The 20,071-nt window shown below is 45.4% G+C and overlaps 1 protein-coding gene across 2 annotated transcripts in view; it reads left to right on the top strand.

Moving 5' to 3' along the window:
* IDE (insulin degrading enzyme) overlaps nt 1-20,071 on the top strand; it is a 996,582-nt gene that overhangs the window by 541,450 nt on the left and 435,061 nt on the right. Inside the window, exon 14 of one of the 2 annotated variants that reach the window (XM_086922493.1) lies at nt 17,462-17,606. In XM_086922493.1, coding sequence (XP_086778619.1) covers nt 17,462-17,606 — 145 coding nt within the window. Of the gene's footprint in view, nt 1-17,461; nt 17,607-18,035; nt 18,181-20,071 lie in introns of both variants that reach the window. The other variant, XM_086922494.1, reaches the window with a different exon arrangement.

The following is a 20,071-nucleotide window of genomic DNA, read 5'->3' on the forward strand; positions in this document are numbered from 1 at the left end:
CTAACAGTCCCTCTGGCCAACTGGCCTTCTCAAAGGGGCTCAAAATGCCCTATGTCCAAAGTGTCAGGGTGGCTGCCTATGCAGCAGAATCCATGTGTGCAATTGCGCAGACCTAAACGTTGTAGCTGGCACTAAGTGCTGCACAGCTGTGAAAGTACGGGGCTTAAAGGCGGGCACTCAGCGGCACAGCACCTCAGCTGCAGCGGTCCACAACAGTGATAGCGATGATTCTCGTAGGACGGCATATGCAAGCACTCAGCGGCACAGCTCCTCAGCTGCAGCGGCCCTCAATAGCAATGATTCACGTAGGACGGCAAATGCAGGCACTCAGCGACCACAGCTCCCCAGCTGCAGCGGCCCACAATAGCGATAGCGATGATTCTTGTAGGCCAGTAAATGCGGGCACTCAGAGGCACAGCTCCTCAGCTGCAGCGGCCCACAATAGCGATGATTCTCGTAGGATGGCAAATGCGGGCACTCAGCGGTCACAGCTCCTCAGCTGCAGCGGCCCACAATAGAGATAACAATGACTTTTGTAACACAGGTAAATGCGGGCTCTCAGCGGCAACAGCTCCTCAGCTGCGGCCCACACTAGCGATAAGATGACTTTCAGCCAGAGTTCCCCGCAGTAGAACCAGAGGCTCTGGAATTCTCAACAGAGGCCTCATCTGCGTGTAGAATCCCCCTCAAATAGGAATCCAGACAGCTGATGGGTGAAGTCTAATGTCTCTGAGACTTCAGCAGGAGGCAAGCTCAAATCAGGCCCTTGGGTAGTTGCTTCAGCAAGATGGATGAAAGTTTCAAAGTCCTTTCCCTCTAGTTACACGGACAGATGTTCGTCTTGACATCCAGTAGTAACACGTTCTTCCTCCAGGAAAGAATTAATATATAGCTCTCTTAGGGCGCAGGGAGCCATAGCTCCAAAAGCAAAAGTCCTCAGCAAACAAGGGGGCAATGCAGGGCCCAGGGAGGCAAGTCCTCATGGCAGTTCCTCCTGGCCCCAGCAGCAGCATGCCCCAGCAGGATCAGGAACAGCACATCATCCTAGAAGTGCACCATGGAACTGAACAATTTCATGGGGTAACAGCCCCTTTACTTATACCACCAAAAGACTTTGTTCTCAAAAGTCACAAGTCACTGAACCCAGCCAGAACCAGTTCAGTGTGGTCCTGCAGCACTTTGTTTACAAGGCTGCATCCTGCCTTTGTGGAAGAGGGGGTCTGCCATCAGCCGCACAGTGGGAGGTGGAGCTATCATTCACCTTGCCAGGCACAGCCCTGCTCACATCAAAGGGTCACCCCTCCCCATACTCAAACTGCAGATCTCTCTATTCAACCCACGTCTGGCTCAGCCTGCCCTGTCCCTCCAAAACCAGACATGCAATTCACATCAGGCAGACGGACAAATAGCACACAGAAATGCCAACTTTTAAATGTGGCATTTCTTACATAGTCATTAAAAATTTGCGAACACCATTGCGCAGCATTTATTCTCACAATTTCATACATACCAGACTTGACCATACTGTTACTCTCATAACAGGAATTACCACTGACACACACTGAGCAGGGAATCCCTCATGCATTCTTATGGGAGGGCAGGCCACTCTCACTCACACTCAATGTAACAGAAAGCACACACACTTTACCCTGTACCACAGGGCGAAAGTGCCCATCGGCCTAAAACCACTAACAGTACACAAAGAAAAAGACTGGGAGAAATGCAAAAAGTTCAGGGGTGAACCTGCAAAAAGGGCCAAATCCAACAGTCGCTCTTCGACTTCCCCTCGCCCGTTGGCTGACTTGGCGAAGGTGGCGGGTGGTGCCACCCTTGCAGCTCCACGTGCGGAGCATACAGGGTCGACTCCGGCCTTCCCAGGAGCGACCCCTGCCCAGCTTCATCAGTTCTATGAAGCGATGCATGGCATCTTTAGGCAGCCCGACTCTGCTAGTGCATCTTCGGGCCCTGTGGACTCGGCATAGGCCCTAGGCCTTCGACGCCGGCAGCTCCAGGCCTGGATCCGGATCGGCACCGGTCGACCTAGTTACACCTCCACCGGCGCAGATTCCACCGGCACCACGTCTGCAGCCGGCTGGACCTCCAGCCCCGTCGACCCCAGCTTCCACCCTGATATGGATGCGGAGCCGGACGGACGTCGACCGACACCGGATCCGGTGCCACTTTCCTCTCCCAACATCCCTCCCCCGAGAGCTAGGTGGTCCAAGCTTCAACTTCCCAAAGCGCATTCCCTAATGTACCACCGGACAGGGAATCCAAGAAGCTGGATCAGCTAGGAAAGAATTTGGTTTCTTCCTCCAGCTTAGGGCTGCGGTCGGGAAACACTGCATGGCTGTTGGGCCGTTATTCCCACTCCGTGTGGGATACGGTGGCGCAAGTGCTGCCTCGGGCCGTACTCTCCTGTGCTATTGCCGAGGGGAGAGATGCAGTAAAGTTTGCCATCCGCTGTGGACTGGATACTGCTGACTCACTGGGTAGGACCATTTCAACGTCGGTGGAGCTTCGCCGTCACGCCTGGTTGAGATCGACTGGCTTTTCTGGGGATGTCCAGAACACTTTGATGGACATGCCCTTTGATGGCCGTCACCTGTTTGGCGACAAGGTAGACAGTGCGCTGGAGCGCTTCAAGGACTCTCGGGCCACGGCCAAGTCCTTGGGCCTCTCCACCATGCACGGTCTGCCTGTCGCCCCTTTAACGGCCACTGAAGGGGTGCCCCAACACGTTCCTTTCAGAGCCACAGGCTAGCGCAAGCTCTTCAACCTCAGCGCGGCTTGGGGATGTGCGTACCACCGATATGGTTCTGGGGGCCAGCGGGTGGGCCATCCACCACCGCCCCCTCTGCAGCAGCCTCCAAACCCTCCTAGTCCATTCTTTGAGGCCCATCAAACACCAGTGGGCGGCAGGATCTGCCATCACCTCCTCCACTGGCGCACCATCACGTCGGAAAGGTGGGTCTCACAGATAGTCCGAAGGGGCTAAGCCCTCCCCTTCGAGACTACCCCTCCAGCCATGCCACCCCAGTACCATCGCATGTCGGGGATCTCTTGGCCCTTCTCCAATAGGAAGTTACGGCTCTCTTGGCCAAGGGAGCCATCTAGCACATTCCTGCCCCAGAAGTAGGTTGTGGTTGCTATTCCCGCTACTTTCTGGTGCCCAAGAAGGACAAGGGTCTGTGTCCTATCTTGGATCTCAGGGACGTCAACCGCTTCTTCCGGAAGGAGAAGTTGAAAATGTTGCCCCTGGCTCAGGTCTTGTCTGCCCTCGACCGTGGAGACTTGATAGTAGCGTTGGACTTACAGGAAGCTTATTTTCACATCCCCGTCCTGCCGGCCCACCGGTGTTATCTGCGGTTCACGGTAGGCCACGAGCACTGTCAGGTTACCATGCTCCCCTTTGGCCTTACCACCGTCCCTCGGGTCTTTACGAAAGTGGTGGAGCTAATCTCCGCAGACCAGGGGTTCCAGTCTTCCCCTATCTCGACGATTGGTTGTTGAAGGTGGGCTAGCCCCAGGCAGTCGTCTTCCACCTCCAGATTACGGCCGACCTCCTGCATTTGCTGGGGTTCTCCATCAATGTGACTCTTCATGGGAGCGGTTCGGACACAACGCAGTTTCGGGTTTATCCTCCTGAACAGCGCGTCTGGGATTTTCGGGCTATGATTCTGATCTTTCAGCCTCTATCCCGGGTTTCTGTCAGGATGACCCTGAGGCTGGTGGGCCTCATGGCACCTCCTGCATTCTACTGGTCGATCATGCCAGGTGGCATAGCAGTGGGAACTGAAGTTCCAGTGGGCGCAGCATCAGGGGAATCTGTCCGATTGGTCCAGAACTCGGAAGGCACTGCACTTCAATTGCAGTGGTGGCTCACAAACAAGGATTGGGTCAACGGCAGATCCCTCTCTCTTCCCCAACTAGAACACTCAGTGGTGACAGACGCATCTCTTCTGGGATGGGGAGGCCACATGGGAGAGGCGGAGATCAAAGACCTCTGGTCTCCGGCGGAGTCCGAGCTCCACATCAACCTTCTGGAGCTTAGGGTGATCCGTCTTGCACTAAAAGCATTCTTTCCCTCTGTCTGTGGAAGAGTAGTGCAGGTGTTCAAGGACAACACCACCGCCATGTGGTACTGCAACAAACAAGGCGGGTTATCAAGACGCCCTCTGTCTCTGGACATGGCTGGAACATCAGGGCATATTCCTGGTGGTTCAACACCCGGCAGGTCCACTGAACGCCAGAGCGGACGAACTCAGGTGCATGATGGATCACAAATGGCTTCTTCATTCAGAGGTGGTGCAAGGTCTCTTTCTACAGTGGGGAGAGCCTTGGTTAGATCTATTCACCACCGAAGAATGTCAGCAATTCTGCATGTTGGAATTTCCAAGGCTGCTTTCGCTAGGTGATGCTTTTCGTTGCGAGTGGAGTTGCGGTCTTCGATACGCCTTTCTGCCTATACCACTTCTGCCCAGAATGCTGAAGAAGATCAAGCGCAACCGGGCGGAAGTCATTCTTATGGCTCCGGATTGGGCACAAAGAGTCTGGTATCCCGAGCTGATCAACATGGCCATCGATCCTCCGATCTGACTGGCTGTTCGGGAGGATCTTCTGTTGCAGCAGCAGGGGACGGTCCTCCACCCCATCCTGTCCAGCCTCCACCTCCTTGTGTGGAGATTGAGCGACAGCAGTTGACATCATTTGACTTGCCTCCCGAAGTCTGTGATGTAATCTTGGCAACAGGTGTCCCTCCACTAAGACGGTATACAGCTGCAGAAGAAATACATTTGTGGCATGGTGCACAGCAAAGGCTGTGGAACCTCTATCTACCCCTCTTTCTGAGGTTCTCTTGTTCTTCCTGTCTTTGGCCCAGCAGGGCTCTGCTCTGGGCACTCTTAAGGGCTACCTCTCAGCCATTGTAGCCTTCCTCGAGCTTCCTGATCAGCCTTCTCTGTAAATAGGTTTCTTAAAATATTTACTCCTCTTTTTCCTCCTGTTTGCTTCGTAGTGCCTCAGTGAGACTTGTACTTGGTTCTTACTTATTTGATGTGCGCTCCCTTTGAGCCGCAACATAACTGTCCTCTCAGACTCCATACTCTATAAACTGCTTTGCTAGTGGCCATCACCACTTTGTGCAGGATGAGTGAGCTACAAGCTCTGTCTTTCAAGCCTCCCTTTCTGGCTGTTCATCCGGACAAAGTCGTCCTCAGAACTCAACCTTCCTTTCTTCCAAAGGTGGTCATTTCTTTTCATACTGGCCAAACCATCACTTTGCCCACCTTCTTTCTGCTTCTGCATCCTTCTAAAGAGGAAGAAAGGCTCCAACGTTTGGATCCAAAACATGCGCTCTCTTTCTATTTGGATCGCACCAAACAATCCCGGGTTGACAACCAGTTCTTTGTTGGTTACGCGGGCACTAATAAAGGTCGGGCCGTGCACAAACGGACCATCTCCAGGTGGGTCGTTCTGTGCATCAAGGCCTACTATTCTTCGGCAAAGAAGGATCCTCCAGTGGGGCTGCGCACCCATTCCACCAGGGCGACAGCAGCTACTACTGCTTTGGGACGGGGAGTCCCCCTACATGACATCTGTCAGACAGCCACATGGGCATCTCTGCACACGTTCACCAAGCACTGCTGTCTGGACAGCCAAGTCCGGAGAGACAGCTACTTTGGCCGTTCTGTTCTCCAGGACTTCCTGGTGTGAACCTGGTTCGTAGACCCACCTCCTGGGTTGGTATTGCTGGGGTATCTATTCTAAGATAAGGAATCTATAGCTAACTGTTTCTGTCAGATGAACAAGTTACTTACCTTTGGTAACGATATATCTGTAAGAAACATAGGTTAGTTATAGATTTCTTACCGCCCCACCCATCCACCCCGTTCTGCAAACTTTCTTCTAGGGTTAAGGACATCCTTTCAGGACCCTAGTTTTGTGCACCAGTGGTCAGTGTCTTGCATGGCTCTGCGCTTCTGGTGCGGAAAGTTGAGTGCAGAACTGTTGTCAGTGTGCGAGGGCGGCGTCTAAGTAGCTACAGCGATGATATCCTGGCGGTTACGACGCCAATGATGAACGCGGTGCCAACCGATTCCACCGTTCGACGTGCAGGAATACTGCTGACGAAAAACTTTCCAGATCCAGTCTGATACCTGGAGTAATTCTAAGGTAAGGAATCTATAACTAACCTATGTTTCTTAGAGATATAACTTTACTGAAGGTAAGTAACTTGTTAGTCAATAACACCAGTTTTACAGACATTAGAAAACTCTCCTCTTTAGATGGCAATGTGGAGAAGGACCCCCTAACTCCCATATTTATTATTGTTTGCGTTCACATTAACTTGCCTTGCATCTGTTCCATCTCACTGTCTACTCCTTCCATGTATACCTTCAACTGAAAACCTTTTTATTCATGCTCATCAACTGGGAAAAAATTTTTTTCCACCTTCCCATTTCATGTCTCCTTTGCCCTCTTTTACCCTTAAACACTCTTTAGTTCTGCCCTTCAGCTTTGAAGCTAAATGTTCTCTGCCCTTATTGAAAAGGTATCAACATTTCTCATTAAGCACGTTTGGAATTTGCATCACAATGTTTTGTTAAAATTCATTAGAAAGCGTTACTTCTAATCTAAGACTTCCGCTTCTAAAGTTGATGCAAATGTAAAGCATGCTGAGGTCAAATTCAGAGTGAGTTGGGCTATAAAATACTCAAATAATACAGTAGGTCGTAGCTTATTTGCAGTAAACTTTTTTATTTTATCATCACAGTGAGATGGATTTCTGTACCCATTTTGACAGGGGAAAGTTTGTCATTTTGAAGTTCTATTATTATCAGACTTTGAAGTCCACAAAAGCAAAATTATTAATGTAAGGTTCTTGCTCTAAAGTTTCCATTTCAGCTGTTTACTTGCTAGATTAAAAGTTTTGTGTTCCTCTCTGCAGGTACCATATGTACCCGGGCATGTTATGTCGGAGAAATTCCACTATTGCTGCAGCAATAAAATGTCGTTAAACTTGTTTTTTTTCTAACTTTTTGTAGTTCTTGACTATTCACTTTCTATTCTTCTGTCATGGGCTTCAACAAATTAGCTCACAATCTAAAAGACCTTGAGGGGCTACCTCTGGAGTTCATAATTTAATTCTCAAGGGTTCTATATAACATGAAAATCTATACACTCTGTAGTAGCTACCTCCCTAAAGGACAAACTTTATATACGGGCAAAAGTAACCTGAAGCCCACTTAGTCCTGCTAATCCTGAAAGCGTATAACGTTAGACTCTCAACAAAACCTTTTGTAAATTGTAAATTGATACTTGTATAGCGCACTACTCACCCACAAGGGTCTCAAGGCGCTTGTACGAATACCGCTGTGGAACCCATCCTGGCTTTCCCTGTGAGGCGTCCACTCCTGGGCACCCCCAAGGTGGAGGCAAGGCATCCTTAGCGTTGTGGGGGCCGTTGTGGAGATTAAGCAAGCTATTGCCCAGAGTTGCAGAGTGGGACTCCATGATTGAAATAGGCACAGAGGCGAGAATTGTCAGGTCCGTGGAATTTTTGAGCCCAAGACCTGCCGAGGCAGGGAATTGGACCCTGGTCCAGGCCAGACCTCTGCATCAGGGTCTGCCGCTCTAACCATTGAGCCACACTTCTCCACTTTTCATGCTAAAGCCCAGATTGTGAAATTATTTTCCAGGACACCTCAATTTCATACAAAGCCTCTCCTCTCTCAGGAGGTTTGAAGACCTTACAATACAGCTCCAATACTAAACAACATTTCACTTTAACATCTTTCTTTCTCTTTCTCTGATTTAAGCTGTAGATGTTTGGAAAGCACTCTGTTGCCCTCATAGTAGGGGTTTTGTTATAAATATACATAAAATAAGAAAATGATAAATTGTGGTGCTTGTCTCTATACTTAAATTGTGGATCCATTCATAGTTCCTAATAGGCTAAGCAGTAGTAGAGGCTTACTTTGAGTAAATACTAGTTAGTTCTCATCATAAGTAGGGTTTACAGTGAATCCATATAACCACCGCTGATGAATTGTGTTCAAGTCTTGTGTGATTCTTTCCTTCTGGTAGAAATGCTGGAAAGTGAAGTGAGTTTTTTTGTCTGGCATGCATGTTTCATATTGGTATGGAACCTAGTTGGAAAGCAACGTAGTTCTGCTCAGGGGTGAGACTCCTTGGGTATGATTCATGATCATTCCCAAGGAGGCAGGAAATCGGGAAGATTGTATTGTCACAAAGTAGTGTTCTTTGCCGGAATTCTTTTTTTTAGTTTCTTTCTGTCGTGAATAGTGAGATTTTTGCAGTACAGTGCTAGACAATACCTGAACAAGCCAAGCTCCATTTGATGGTTCTGATCTATTTAAAGACGTCTTGGAGTTTTCCCAGTGGTCAGTTTGTGGAATTGGCATGTCAGAGCCTTAGTTTCAATAAGAACTTACATTACCCGTTTGATGCGGATTTGAGAATAATTCAACATATTCAAGGTCTATTACACCATTCAGATTACATTTGGATACAATGGAAGATTCGTATATACACACCCTTAAAAAAGTCGAACCTTGTATATGGCCTTTCATGATATTCTTTAAAAGTTCAGATAGATAAATAGGCGATACATGTGTGTTTGAAGAAATGATTTAAATCTTTTGTTGTTCAGAATTTGTCTGAGTATTGCCATATTTAGCTTACTTTGGGTTTTTTACACTTTCAAAAGTCAAGCTTATTTAAAACTGAAGTAATATGGTTGCCAAGCATGTCATTGTAGCAGCGTTGTACATAACACAGCTATGTAGTTTTAGAATTATTTCCTTTTTTCAAGTTTACTTTATAAACTCATTTGTTGTATGTGGTGACCTCTTACTACTCTAAGAAGACTACTATGTATTATGAAAAGAAATTGCACCATATACATTATTGTAGTACTTCTATGGAGAAAAAATATTGAAAGAAGTTAGTGACCATAATCTATGCAATTTCCTGTTTCGCTGGCAAAATTGCTGGAACTTGCTCATACATACTTGTTTCTAGGATTACTGCACAGATTACCCTTTATTAGCAATTAATATGTTTAATAATTTTGACCAATTTGCCAGTGAGTTCGGTCTTTAAATCCCAGCTTTAACCTAGGACAGCCTCTTTCTCTTTACGCACTTTTCGCCTACTTCAAGACAGATTCGTTAGAAATGATTGCAACTATAAGCACACCATTCAGATCAGGACAGCCGTCCCTCTTGCAAATTATTTATCAATGCATAGATCTAATTGTCATCTTAAGTGTTACTTTAAGCAGTGATTTGTGTTCTCCAGCATTTGTCGCGGTTTGTCTCCAATGCTCTTCCATTGTGTGTTTGATCCAGCCACTGCATGGGGCCACCATATAACAAAGTGCATCCTCCAGCAAACAGTTGTGGATCTGCTTACTCTTGCCATGGTGGCAGTTGTTGATGAGAAAAGAGTGTCAGCTTTGGAAGAGCATTAACTGGAGCCAAGAGAGACTTTTAGAATATCCAATAAGGAGAAGTGTGGCTCAATGATTAGAGCGGCAGACCCTGATGCAGAGGTCTAGCCCGGGACCAGGGTTCAATTCCCTGCCTCGGCGGGTCTTGGGCTCAAAAAATTCCACGGACCTGATAATTCTCGCCTCAGTGCCTATTCCAATCATGGAGTCCCATTCTGCAACTCTGGGCAATAGCTTGCTTAATCTCCACAACGGCCCCCACAACGCTAAGGATGCCTGGCCTCCACCTTGGGGGTGCCCAGGAGTGGACGCCTCACAGGGAAAGCCAGGATGGGTTCCACAGCGGTATTCGTACAAGCGCCTTGAGACCCTTGCGGGTGAGTAGTGCGCTATACAAGTATCAATTTACATTTACATTTACAATACTACAGAAGATGCCGAATGTGTCCGCCTGAATTGCTTCTAGTACGTCCAGGGTTTCTTTTGCCTCCTCCACTTTTAAGAGGATTTTCTATTGCCATTATCAGAGCTACCTGCTACAAAGGCATTCTACGTTTCATTTCTGTCACTAAAACCTCTGAATAAGTGGGAGAACAAAATGTGAAATATGCTCATGGCAGTGAACGCAGGTGCAGGCCTTTATAGAGGACGAGTCGCTCCTTACTACTGCATCTAGGCTAATTGTAATATTTCTCATCAAGCCAGTGGTTGAGCATCTAGTGCTGTGAGTTGTAGATAGCATTGGGCTTCTCTAGCTTTGGCAAAGGGCTCCTTTCAAGGATCAATAACGTTGTGGCTTTGTCTCTAGGATAAGGGTAGAGTCAATAAAGTCTGCGGTGTAGAGCTTCATGCAATTTTTCTAATCTTGAAAGCTCTTTTCTTATCTCTGCAAATGCAAGTGGGCCACAAGCTCGTATTCATCTTCATAACCATACCTTAAATAAATGCAAGATAATTTGAGTTAAATCTTATATTTAAGGTTGTGGATGAATACCTGCATTGGACCCTAATTACACCTTCTCTTGTTATTTTCTTGTCCATTTAACCCAGGTAATGTGGAGGCACATGTACTATGAAGCATTCTCTACAGTTTGAGAAAATTGATGTTTCTCAGTTCCTAGGTTTTATGGAAGATTTAATCCTGCAATCTATAGTCTTTAAAAAGCCCTCTATGTATTTTGCTTGATCTCTTATGAGTTTAGTCATTCATGTCCTGGATGAGAAAGAGGGGAAAGTCAAAGAGCAATGTCTTAACCTGTAGTTTTTTTTGTATTACATTTATGGGCAGAAACTTTGCCTACTCTACCCGGCAAGCTGTCAGTTCTAGTATTTCACAATTCTTTAGTGAGCATTGCACTATGATTCCAGGGGTCTTTTGTGTCCAGTTTTGTTGGTCAGTTGTCATATTTTTTTAGCAAAGGAAGTAAGTCAATTCTGATTCAGGAGGTAGACATAGTGTTCCAGTGCTATGTGCAAATGCTTTATTCCCACTCTCGCTAAATTTGGTCACTTTGTTAATAATGCAGTATTTTTTAGATTTAATATTGAGGCTCTTCTAGCATCCGGTAGTCTTCGTAATACCATTTCTGGAAGCGTTAAAAAACTATGACATTATTGATAGTGTGGTTGGTGAATTTTGTATATTGGTGTGGGAAATATTTGTGGGTTTTTGTAAACACTATTTTGTGTTCATGTTCCAGGAACACATTTCTTGAGGAAAATTGTGCCTTTGGGGTCTGTAAAATCTTGTTTCCCTTGCATTCCGCACGGAATGGTGAAATCATAGCATTTCTTCAGCTTTTCTGGATAAATATAAAGTATATGGTTTAATGACTTCAAGCAGCTCACCTTAAACACAGACTGTTTCGTGTGGAACCTAAAAAGTTTATTAGCTGGATAGAGGTCTTGTAGGGCTCTAGCCATACCTGCTTTACAAAACAAGCATTGGATTAGCCCATAGGTCTCGACTTTGGGACCCTGTAAGTGGAGGAAACTGTACAGAGGACATCATATCCCTGCCGACCCTAAAAACGTAAAAAAAAAATGACCACAAATACCCCACCATCCTTTTGTAAAGCCCAGGGCAAATAAAAGCCACTCATCTGTGGTCCTTCAGTTGTGTGGACCCATGGAAAAGTAAACCGCAACACGCACGATGCATAAACTGATGAAAAGTGGACTGGAGCAGGGAGGGGTGCTCCTGCTCCGTGGTCCAGCTCAGCCCACCTTCCCCCTCCCCACGGCTCGGATGCTGCTGGCAGCAACCTCTCTCCTCCTTCCTGGACTCATGACAATGCATTCAGCCCTTGTGATCCTTTGTACGCTCCAACATCTGCGATGCACGAGGGAGGGCCGAAAACTACCACAGCTTCCGAAACTAAACTTTTCTTTCTCGTTTATTGTCCTAGTTCAACTTTTTGTGGTCTGCAAAAGTTTACAACCACACCACAAAATAATGCAAGAAATAAGAGGAAAAGTGTAAAAGTTAATGTCTTAAACACACCATCACCACTCACCATTCTGCAGCACACACAGAAGTAACAAATAGCCATTATGGATTGTTTATGTGTATGAATTGTTTATGTTCAGGAAGGGAAACCTTCCTGCACATAAACAATCATTCCCTGCAACGCAGACACCCTTGCACTGTGTTGGCGCTAGGCAGCGAACCTTAACACAAGCGCTAAGGAAAACAGAGGGGTATTAAATACGGCGCATCCCTGCATTTTGAAAATGTAGGAGAGCTGCACTGCCAAATTGTAACATATCATTTAGCTTGATACACAAAAAAAACTGTCACTCTCAGGACATCTAGCAGTGGTAAAGCCAAAAGTCTGGTTTCAATGTGCTAAAGCATGCAAATGCCATTCATGCTGCATGTGTTAGCATATAAAAGCAAAACCTATTGGTTTTGCCAGTGCTAGTTTCTCTTACAAGAGAGACTACTGTAAAGTGGGCACATGTTGACCAGTGAATGAGAGACTAGAGTAGCTAGGTGGTTTCTGTATGATAAATCGGTAGTGAAAATGCTGAAAAATACAGGACATACATAAAATGCTTTCTTCAATTGTAGGAACAGAAAATGCTTTCAGGAGCACACACATGGGAAGATCAATTGAGATAGCTTAATCATTAATTCAAAAATAATATTCCCAAATTGGTTTGCCATATGTGCTACTCAAATTATTTTATATGCACAAAAGTAAAAGCTTTGAGGACGTTACTGTCTTTCAACCACAAGAATTGTTATGTGCACAACTTATGCCAGATAGATCGCAGCTATGCTTCAGCAAGGCTTTAAAAAGGTCTCACTTGTGAACGGGACTACACAGTTTTACTATATTGTTACTAGTAGAAAGGCAATAGTTGGTCGGTTGAGCTGCCCTGCGCAAGTGTTCATCAATGTCACACTTAATTTGCCAAATGAAAAGGAGATATTATTCCAAAGTGCTCTGGTGAGTTGATTTTTTTTCCAATGCCCCATATGGGTGCCCTACTTAAAAGAACACCCCTTTCCGTGTGGTGTGTTCACCATTCACTTCCCTGACGCGTACATGCTCAAATGGCAGAGAGATAACAAGCGGGCGCTCGCGCTGCAAATTAAAACCACCCCGGGCCAAGGAGTTGTGTGTGTGCGCTCGCTTAATGAGCATGACGAGGAAAGCCATATGGCGCCTCTGCTCGTAAGCACGCGCCCGCTCACACGCACGCAAGCTGTAGACTGGCCAGGAAGCATTTTTTGAAGCCCTTACTAAAAGTCTTGCCAGACCAACGCATGCGCTGGGTCAGGCGAGACCTAAAAAGGACGATTGGGGATGAAAAGAAAACGTGTTTTTAAACAAGTGCGGCGTGACCCGAAACAGATGGCACACTGCGCGCCTCTGCTAATTACACAAGGAATGAGCGGCATACAGCTGGCACCCGGCCGCGCTGCTGCTCGCTCCCGAGCTCCCGAGCTCCCTAGGCCAGGGGAGCGAGAAGGCGGGACATGCACCCACCTTTGACCAATTGCGTGCTGTCCTTCTTAGAAAGATGCATGCAAAAGCCAATAGCGGGTGATGAAAGAATAAACACACGCACAAGCGTGTGTTCCGAGTTTAAAGCCCTTACTAAAAGCCTCGCAGAGCAGCGCATGCACGCTGGCTCAGGTGAGACCTAAAAAGTAGTTAAGTAATCATCCAAACATCTTATCTGTACTAATTTCTGGTTTCCACAAAAACCAGACAGGGCATCCATGTTTAATTTGTTCATTTGCCTCATGCATACATTTCTATGATAGATCTGCAATGCCTATTTATAGAAAGTACAGATATCAGCAATTTTGCCTTTGCCATGGAATTCAGGTATCTACATGTTGTCACTTTTGATGGTTCTTCTCTATGCGTTATTGTATCATTGTCAGCACTGGTTGTTCAAATGAGACTTCAAAGTAGATTTTGTCTAGAAGTGTTTCTGCACAATACAACACAATACAACAGGGTCTGAGAGAAATGCTCCATTTGTGCCAAAGGCAAAAAACTCTGCCATGGAAAGTCAAAAGAGATGGTCAACTGCCTCGTCTCAGAATATGAAAATATGTTTACATACATTCATTCAGGAATGGCATTTATGTCCATCAAAGCACATATGTGAAAACGTTCCCATCTGGAGTCATTATCACTGTATATCCAAAGTATGATCAATTTCATACCAAAAATACATTTCTCTCCTAGAAATGTGCATGGCATCAAAGTTGGTACTCCCTCCCTCTCCCTCCCTTTTGTATTTATCCCACTGTTTAGATGTTGGAAAGCTGATGCATATTGTGATGGGGTAGTGCCCTGCTATAGTAGTTTGTGGCTGGCTTGTTTCGCCCTTTTCCATCTGCCATCCCTTTACTTTACAGCCTGGCTTCTACAATTTGTGAATCTCATAAAAACCTAATTTAAACAGGCGATATGCTGCTGGCTTTAATTTCCTGTAAAATCCTTGAGCGGATTCTCAATATGCTTTTAATCCCCCACCCCAGAGCACAAGTACTCTCTTTCTTGTGGCCTTTAACTTGATACCAAGACCGACAAGTGGTTGTTGTCGGAGGGTGAGGAGTCATGGTGACGTAAGCTTGAGAGTGGTGCATGGCCTCTAAGAACATTCTGTACCTTTGAGATGAAAAATTGTGTTTTGGTCCTAGCCAATGGCTACCTACATGACCATCTAATTTGTATTTGGGAATTAATCTGTGGAATGGAGAAAGCCTATATTAGCAACAGGTAATCTACCCTACGTCTGTGTCTTGTGGGGAGTGGTTCACTGCACAACTGATCTTGTTCCCACGCTGGGCTTTACAGAGCTGTGCCAAGGTGGTGTGGTTTATTTGGGACTAAGTGGCTGCAAGGAAATGAGGGGCTGAGGCATTTTGGGCATGTGTAAGATCTGGGTGAATGCAGCACATGAGCCTCTAGAACAGTGCTCTATGGGAAGGCTGTGCTATCACTGCTAGGGACCCTTCTTTCCTTTACTGCCGCCAGCGATCTCGCCCTATGTCATTTGGAAGCTTGGAGACCCCGGTTTCCTGGTTGAGGCTATAAGGCTGTATTCAGCGTCCTACCACTCTCCGAGCATCACTTTATGACCCAGAGGTGCCCATGGCCCCCCTACCACTGTGTTCCTGGACTATTGCCCAACACTCACTACTGCTTTGGGGAATGGCGAAGTTCAGCAGATTTAGGAGCTGTCTCTTCCATCTCTCCTATCATGGTGGAAAGGCTACCATGATTTCTTGGCCCCCCTCCCCTCTGCCTTTCACAATACTTGCATCTCAGCCGGAGGTGGAGTTTGCTGCAATGCCTGTCCCCAAAATGGCGACTGGGGCCAGTCCTGACTACCGCCGCAGGGGACTCCTGAGGTACCGGGGCACTCCCAAACTGAGCTGGTGGGACGTTCTACGGGATCAAGTATCTCTCCTGATCTAAAATCATTGGTCATCATCCTGTTCAGAAACAGCCCTCACCCGACCGCACCCCTGCTTACCTTCCATGACACTTGACTAGGAGATCTTCCCATCGGCAGCTGAGACCTAGACATTTTGACTGACTGACGCCCGATGGAGCTGCCTCGCGAGCTAAAGGGGAGATGGGCTAGGGATTTCCCTCCTTGACCATCACCTACTCAGCCTGTCTTTGGGCAAACTCTCCTGCGTCTCTCTACTGGACTTTTCTCCCTTCTCCTCTTCACCATACCCCCAGCCGCCTCCTCTCTATGCTTCTCCTTTCCTGCTATTGACTTTTGCCCTCACCGGTCCTTGCTCATAGTTCCCACCCTTTCTTCTGTGAACTTTCCCTTGTCACTCGAGCCCTAGCTATCTGACTGATGCCCAATGGAGCTACCTCTTTAGCTATTGGGGTGATGGGCTGTGGATTCCCTCCTCGTCACCTACCCAGTCTGTCTTTGGGCAGACTTCCTTTCGTCTCTCCTGCCATCTTCATCTCTCCTGCTGTCTTTTCCTTCATCCTCCCCCATCACACTTCCCCCTCTCCCACTCCTCTCTATTTGTCTCACTTTTCTTTCCTCTCCAAATTTGTTGCTTAATTTTTGACCTAATGTGTATTTGTTTTCCTTCTCTGTAACATTTTGTAGCCAAATGTAAAGTGCTCTGATACCTACGGGTCTAGCCAGCACTATATATAACTCATAAATAACGTTCCTCTGAACTTCTGTTGGAGCTTTGTCGACGTCCAATGGGCCTCAAAACTGTTTGTACTCACCTCGATGCACGAGCATCTTGGCCGATGCCTGGTGGAGCTGTCACATTCAGCTAAAGGGGATTCTGGCCCTGGTTTCACCCCCTCGGCTGTCACCTACCAAGTCGGACATCTGACATTGTTTTCCTCGTTTTTCCCGTTGTGTATTCCCTCCCTCCCCCTCCGCCTCCCCTATGACTCTTTGATTTAAGTGATGTAACTATGTAACCTGTAACTCGCTGTAACTCATGTAAAGCGTTCTGATACCTCCTAGTCTAGCTAGCGCTATATATAACTCATAAATAACGTTCCTCTGAACTTCTGTTCTGTTCAAATAAATAAAGAAAATCCTCTTGGACTGGTGTGGCAACCGTATGTAATACAGAGACAATTGGTTTTGGAACCCTGATATTAGTGGTCCAAGGGTATCATTATAATTTTTCGTCTACCCAGCACATGTATTTTTTAAATCCAGTTTATGCTCTTACTTGTAATTCTGTACCATATTCATGTGTGTTCAGTGCAATATAAAATAAATCAGGTGTCTCCAGCCCGTTCTGTAAAAAGAGCTACTTGGGTTCAATGAAAATGATCTTGAGATACTAACATTTAGAATTTTAATAATTACCATGTCACAAAATATTACATTAGTGGCTGCCTTATGCAAGACGACCAACGGTGATCACCTCAGTGCATCATGCACCTTCGACAACAGTAATGTAACAATGCTTTGACAATGTAGAATGATTTTACATGCTTAACAATTACTAGTCATATCTCTAATGCTCCTAGCACCAATTTAATAACATTAGCAATACATCTGTCTAACTCTGCCTGATTTAGTACTAAAGTATCTCTTTTAAATACATTTTGAAATCCAACCATTCTTCCCCAAACATAAGCTTATGAGTTCTGAAAATACACACACATTCAAATTTGCTATATAAATATATTAACTCAACCGAGCAAAAGCCTTGAATTTAGTAGGCTGCCTACAGGTAGGTGGAGAGCTACCAATCTAATTAGGTGTTACTCCTGAGAAACAAATGAGAAACATGACCGAGATGGAACATTACATTCTAAGCTATAATCCTGAAGAAAAATCTGTTCTTCCGTATCCTCACTTTTACCTCCTGAGTACATGTAAAGATAATACAATCGTATAATGTATAACTCTTATTTTTTTGGTGAAGTCAATATGCAAAGCTAGCTCTCACGTCCAAGGTAATAACAAATCCATTGTTTTACTGTCAACATTTTCTTCCAGCCCATTTGCTTATGTGGACCCTTTGCATTGTAACATGGCCTATTTGTACCTTGAACTGCTCAAAGACTCCCTCAACGAGTATGCATATGCAGCAGAACTAGCTGGACTGGGCTATGACCTCCAAAATACCATCTATGGGATGTATGTAAGTACTGAAATCAAGGATCAAAGTGCCTTAAATGCCACTCATCTTGACTTACGTACTCTTTCGATGGAAGGCGTTCTGGGTTTTTTTTGTCCGAGGACATGATGGTTTTTTCTTTTTTCGAACCTTAATTTGTATTATTTTTATTTTTTTATTTTAGCGACTCTTTTCTCTGTTTTCAGCAATATCAACTCAAGCAAATTAATTCCATGCCTTCTTTTACCAAGATGAGTGTAAATCCTAAAATTGGCTGCAAATTTATCTGCTTTTGGTTGCCCATTTTTCCCCTTCTCGGTGGCACACTGAGCCCCTTTGTCTCAAAGTACTGACTGTGATGCTGCATATACATACTCTTCAGTTATGTTTTTTCATCCATTGTTGTGTCACTGTTTGAGGTGTCAAAGCATTTCTTTTGTTTTTCTTTGTTAGTCGCTACATTTATGCTGATCCTCTTCATTGCAACATGACATACCTGTTAATGAGGTTATTGAAGGATGATTTAAAAGAGTATACATATGCAGCACGTCTCTCAGGTTTGATCTATGGCATTGCATCAGGAATTAATGCAATACTTGTAAGTAAAAGCAGAAATAAAGTAGGCCGCTTGAGTCTAAATTGAGCTTGGAGATCAGTTGAGCATTTTCTTGAGATGGGGTTTTTTGGTTTCAATCTCATCACTGAAATATAAAACAATGATTGATCTGGTAATCATTGGTATGACTTGTTTGTGTATGATATGCAAGGTTTTGTGTGTTTATATTTGCATCTGCTATTCCTACTAACATATTGTGCTCTTGGTAACACTGTCATGTCTTGCTCCAAGCAGTGTTTGCCTATTAGGAGTTGGACTATTGCCAATTGCACTATCAGAACCATTGCATTTAAGTACGTAGCATTTACATTTGTAAGCATGCCGTTTCCATTTCACTGGGTAACCGGTAGAGCTCCTCCACAAATCTAATCTCATACATTAGATCAAAATCTTGATGGATGTTGTTTATAAGAAGGATTGTGAGTATAAATTAAGGTTAATGGTCAGTAATGTCTTCCTTTTGATAGTCACTCAGTCTGCAGCTGGACTTAAATTATTTCCTACTTAAGTTCTGCCTCTTCCTTATTCTCAGTCTGCGGTTATTTCTCTCATCTAGTGGTGAGGCTGAAGGCATGTTCTTATACTAGGGACACAGCGCGTAAGCATTTCCTTGCCATTTCCCTTTTTACAATGACTAGATTCTTTCTGTCTTTAGATTAAAGTGGCTATTCCACAGCTCCGCTTACAATCCATATACATTGCTCTATGAGCCACCTGCAGCTGCTTATGCACTTACATGATTTCAACTGTTTTCTCCCAAGTTCCTGACTGTTAGTTCCTCTAGGTACTGTATTGCGCGCACACAAGCAGGGTTTCCTTCAGAGCCTAAACAATTCTTTCTAGAGACTCCACTGAACCATTATTTTTTTACTAGTTCCTCACCAGCTCAAGAATAAAAATAGGGAGGGAGAAGTTCCAATCAAGTTCCCTTAAATTAATATGTAAAATTAAAAAGAGTGGAAGAGTTGTGTAGGGAAGGGGAGGTGGCGGCAGCAAAATTGTTGTGAGACCCACAACAGTGTTAATGCCAAAAGCATGTCTCTTGTTGGTGTATTTTGCCACTGATCTTTACATCATTGGGTCTTGTCTCTTGAACCTGAGATCATATGGAATCCACCTTGTAAGCTAAAGTTTAAAAATACCTCCTACCTCTAGAAAGGACATATTTTATTAAGAAGATCAAAGGTAGTGGTATGATTAAAAAATGCGAGATGTGAAAAGAGGGGTAACAGGTGTCGCTCACATCTGTCTTTGGTAGAACCAGGTCAACATCTTTCAGCCAACTTTGTGCCCTATGGGTCGATGGCTTTCATCAGGACTGAAAGGTTGTTTTATAGGATCCCCCTCACCCCACCTGGTCCCAGAACAACTCTTTCACTCCATTTGATTTTACTAGCTCCACACCTAGGCACAGAAGACTGAAGCTTAAGCCACTCTGTCTTACTGGGCTCTTATGAAGGATCAGTCTCCTTCTGTATTGGTGACTCCTGACACTTGCATAAGAGATTCAAGCCCAACTTCTTCTGAATAGGTAGACACACCTCATCATATGATCCCTCTCTTTTTGATTTCGAGACTAGTTCCCACCTCATGTAGGTGTCTGTTCAGTGCAGAAGCCACATCCAGTTATGGACAACAGAGCATTAGTGCAAGATGAAGCACAGGAGGCAGACCTTTCACTGTGCTGGGACATAGCCTCATGCCAAAACACAGGAGACATGAGTAAAAACTGAGGGACAAAGAGGCATTAGCCCCTGCATATCTAGCTTCTCTTGATACTCAACTGCTTCATTGCTTTTGGGAAGTTGCCTTGGTACTGGTGGTGCACCACTCTTGATCCTTCCGCCTGGTCTGCTGATTACCTTCCTGTACT

This window comes from Lissotriton vulgaris, chromosome 5 (genome assembly GCF_964263255.1).
Source record: "Lissotriton vulgaris chromosome 5, aLisVul1.2, whole genome shotgun sequence".
NCBI classification, from domain to species: Eukaryota; Metazoa; Chordata; class Amphibia; order Caudata; family Salamandridae; genus Lissotriton; species Lissotriton vulgaris.